Here is a 4,408-nt window from a genome sequence, read left to right as displayed (position 1 = left end):
GCACTCATGAATAAGCAAAGCTGCCTTGTCATGCTGGTTGGTAAAAGTTATGCTGTAGAAAGGTAAAAATACTCAGTGCAGATAGACTTTACCATAGTTACCACAGGTCTAAAATCCAAAAATTAGTGAACAGGTTTACATACAACACATTAACTGAAAGAGCGTTTCAACAACATTAAAATACGTGGTCCAAACTTAACTTCCAGTAGTCCTGTAGAGTAGATTATTTTATTTTCATAATATACATATAACTGAAAAACAGGCAGTATTGCAAAACAATATACTAACTTTACTAAGTTTGAACAAAGACTGAATATGTTCCAACAGAAATGACACATCTTCTGAACACAATAACGTTTAGCTAACAGTTCAGGCAGATTTACCCAAGCAGGGGCGAATATTTACGGTATACAGTGAAGCTATTTTAAATGTACAATGCAACCATGTTTAACAATTTTTACGCGTAATTTTAAGTGAATATGGCTTGTTCACCGTGCTGTTGCATGGATCTTAAAGGGGTGAGGTGTGCGTGTAATTCCCATCACTCCATCGAGATTGAATTTTTCCCCCTCTGGTGCTGAAAATCTATATTTTCGGAACAAACTTACAAAAAAGAGGAAAAGTTCCATTCTTGCTAGCTGCTCCCCAAGACAGACCCTCTTTCCTGAGAGAGATAAGAGAGTTTGTTATTACATGCTGTAAATAATAATCCATTTTTAAAATACGACTTTGTTCACTAAAAGAAGTTGTTTAGCCTTGTTTCAGAAAAGGCAGAATGTCAATGATTGACAGTCTAAGGCACCATTCATTTCATAAATAAAGAGCTTTAACCATTTTTTTAAGATGCATCTTGTGTTCCACAGAAAAGGGGAAGTCATATGAGTTTGGAATGATATGAGAATGAGAAAATTATCTAATTTTCGTCTTTAGGTCAACTTTACCAGTTTGAGTGTTCTTTATTTTAGATTTGTATTTTGGCTCTCTGTTTACCTGCAGAAAAGGGCATAAAGGCCTCTCGTCTCACAAAGTTGCCCTCTTTGTCTAGAAAGTGCCCAGGGTTGAACTTGTAGGGTGTCTCCCATTCATTCTCATCAAAAAGAACAGAGTGCAATATGGGTAACACGGCTGTTCCCTGGTTGAAACAATACAAAAAGCATTAGACTTGCTTTGTCAATATTATTCTTCCTGTAGCTCAACTGGTAGATACAAAATCCACAAAAATACATCGTTTGCAAGCACATAAACGATCAGAGTTAAAATGCCTCCTTCCTACAATTCGCAACTGTATAAGCTCATAATAATAATTTATCATTTGAGCTGTTCTATACTTGTTTTTTAACGCATGGAACATAAATAGGTTACCTGCAGCCAGTGGCTGACTGGCTGTCTGGATCACCGGGAGTTTTCCCGGTGGGCTGCTGCTCAATGTGGGGATATAACGAAATAATATCCTTAATAAAAATAATCAAAAGGTTGGCCAATCAAACAGGGTTTAGAGAATTCTAGACAATCAAATTGAGGCCAAGCAGAACTTAAACCAAACAAACTGAAGAAGACAGTCAAACATAACAAAGTTGTTTAACAAATAAAATGATAAACGGTACGATTCTAGTTATGCAAACTGCTTAACTTTTGTGAATTCTGCTGTTTTAAATGAAAACTTAGTTGGTTTGTCACAAAATGTAAGATGTTTAACGTGTTTACCGTTGTTTAACAGTTGGCTTTGTTATGTTTGACTTCCCGTATCTCACTACTTCATAGTCACCAAACTGAATTCGCATTGGTTTCTGTTAGCGCCCACCTGCCGAACTTCTGTCATCCAGTCTTATTCAATTAAATTGGCTGAAACGTCTGTCTTCTTCAGTTTGTTTGGTTTAAGTTCTCTGTAATTTGATTGGCTAGAATTCTCTAAACCCTGTTAGATTGGCCAACCTTTTGACATCGACGATTGCTGTTACCGCTGAGGCAAGGGCATAGAAATCACAACTATAACAAGTGAGCAAAAGAAAATATTATTATTTCTTTATATCCTTACAGTGGTCCCCCCCAACCAATATACAGTGAAAAACTCCCAGTGCTCCCAATGGCCAGTCCGCCACTGACTGCAGGTTACCTATTTATCTTTCCATGTGTTTAAAAACAAGAAAAGGGCATGTGTATTATGTTGACAGCCTGGTGTTGTCGGCTGCTCCTGCTGAAGAAGTCCAGGGCCACTTTTTAGTCTCAGTCGGGCCCTGCCTGCCGTTTTATGATATAAACAGATATGGCGATAGAGAGGCAAATGATTGCACCTTTAATGTTATAATGCTGTAATGGAAAAATTTAATATCTGTAACAGTAAGATGATATGAAGGAAAGGAATGAAGGAATCCTATCACTCACCTTTGGAATAAAGCACTTTCCAAGGGTTGTGTCTTTATCTGCCACCCGCAAGGCATTGAGTGGTACAATGTCTCCCAACCTTTGGATCTCATGGATAACAGCATCAGTGTAAGGCATGTTGGCTCTGTTGGCTAAACTTAGTTCCTGTGACTGTCCAATCACTCTGTCTATCTCTTCCTGTACCTTCTCTACCTTTTCTTTTTTCTGTGGAACACAAAAGAAAATATTCTGAGTTGTCTCGGTGGTTTTGTATCTAATGGCAGTCAATGTGGGCCAATGTTGTCCGGTTACCAACAGTAGTCAGAATATTGTCTTTTGAGGTCTGCTGGAGAAAGACCAATAAAATGGCATGAGGGCTAATAAACAGTTTTATTTTCAGGTGAACTGTCCCTTTAAGAAGCATTTTTGTATTCACACAATAAGCCTTTTTAGGTATTACTCTGTACCCTTCTGTCTGTCCATCTCATCCAGCAGAAATCTGCTCTCTTCAAGGATGGCCAACTCCAGGGTTTTCTTTCCCAACCCAAAATTTCTCAGTGTCGACAGAGTAAAACGTCGATGCTTCTTCCACATTTCACCATTACTGGAAAAAAGACCAACTACAGAAAAACAGACATTTATACTGACGACAGGATATTTAAACACATGTACATAATATACTGAGTGTGTGACCCACCATTGCTGCCACCCACTCTCTCCTGCATTGGACTGTGGGGCCGATCCACAAAGTTTTCAGCTTGAGTCACCAGAGCCTCCTTTACCATTTTATAACCAGTGATACAGACCACTTTGTCTCTTCCTAATCGCAGACTGAAGATGTTGTTGTAAACACGGCCGAGCTTTGGGGAAAATAGATTCAGATTTCATTATTAGGAAATATTTTGGTCAGCAAGCTATTGACTATACAGGCATAAACTTTCAGATGGTTTCATCGGACGCACATGCCTGGCCTGAAGTTTACTTCCTGTCTGTGTTTGTTTATCGGTCTGGCAAGTGGCTAGTAAAAAACAACTCATTTTATATTTAATTTAGATGAATATTAGTTTATACTAATATTTACTCTATATTAATTGTATTAAAGTCAATAAAAACTACTCAACAGTTATTGAATTTTGCCGCTTAAACTGTCCATAAACTGTTATACTGTAAATGTTAACCATTTTATGAAATAATTTGGAACTAGTGAATTAAGCATAAGGTCATCTGTTCGATTCCAGAAACGCATGCTGATGAAATGTATGCCTTGAATGTACACTAAGTGTCTGGAAATAAAAGCATCTGCCAAATGCATACTGTATATTGTCATTGAAAACAATATTTTCTTAATAATTCTTAAATAATTTCTGCATATTTATTTGTGTTGGTATAAAGATCTAAATGTACTGTTAAATAAGTCCTCTGATATAGGTCATGGGAACATAATGCAAAGTTCATTTCCTTTCAACGTAATTATTTCAAGTTAAAGAAATATTTTTCCATGCTATCAACTCAGAAGCAACAATGTTTACTCACCTTTGTCAAGTATATATGTGGTTGTTTGGAGTCGATGTGAAAGATATTTCCCAGGAGTGGAAGAGAGAAAGGACCAGGTGGGTAGTTAGGTGGCTTTCTGTGCTTTAAAAAATCTGCCACCACAAGGAAGGCAACCACGAAGAGCAGAAGTCCTTTAAGATCAAGAATCTCGAGAACTGTTGTTAACGCCATGATCGGGAGAAATGCGAGCCTGGTAAATACAAGCTATGTGGAACAGGCACAGTTTGTCTGTCAGTTTCACGCCCCTTGCAGCTGTCTGAATAACTACAGCTTAATGTTTTCAACATACGATCTTGAAGGATTTAACCTCAACTGCTCTGTGGGAACCTTGAACATCAGTAGATATTGAAAAAATCTTTTGTAACTCTATAAATTTGATGAGACCCAGGTGTCATTGTGGTCGTGATTGTCTAAGAAACAATCATGATTTTAGGAGTTTATGCTTTGCGAGTTCATTTTTAACTCTGGTTGACCCTTGTCATAGTGCTAATTG

At 37.6% G+C, this 4,408-nt stretch overlaps 1 protein-coding gene across 1 annotated transcript; it reads right to left on the bottom strand.

Annotated features, from left to right (window-relative positions):
- Positions 1–227: 227 nt before the first annotated feature.
- Positions 228–4,086, bottom strand: LOC306904596 (cytochrome P450 2J6-like; the record flags this gene model as incomplete). Its single annotated transcript, XM_079474583.1, has 6 exons — positions 228–664; positions 991–1,132; positions 2,383–2,672; positions 2,829–2,981; positions 3,059–3,221; positions 3,895–4,086. The coding sequence occupies 6 exons, from the start codon at positions 4,084–4,086 to the stop codon at positions 489–491; spliced, it is 1,116 nt and encodes a 371-aa protein (XP_079330709.1). The 3' UTR covers positions 228–488.
- Between the last annotated feature and the right edge of the window lie 322 nt (positions 4,087–4,408).

This window comes from Barbatula barbatula (assembly GCF_947034865.1).
Source record: "Barbatula barbatula genome assembly, chromosome: 15".
Classification (NCBI taxonomy): domain Eukaryota; kingdom Metazoa; phylum Chordata; class Actinopteri; order Cypriniformes; family Nemacheilidae; genus Barbatula; species Barbatula barbatula.
The sequence above is the reverse complement of the archived record's forward strand: the minus strand, read 5'-3'. Positions and strand labels throughout refer to the sequence as shown.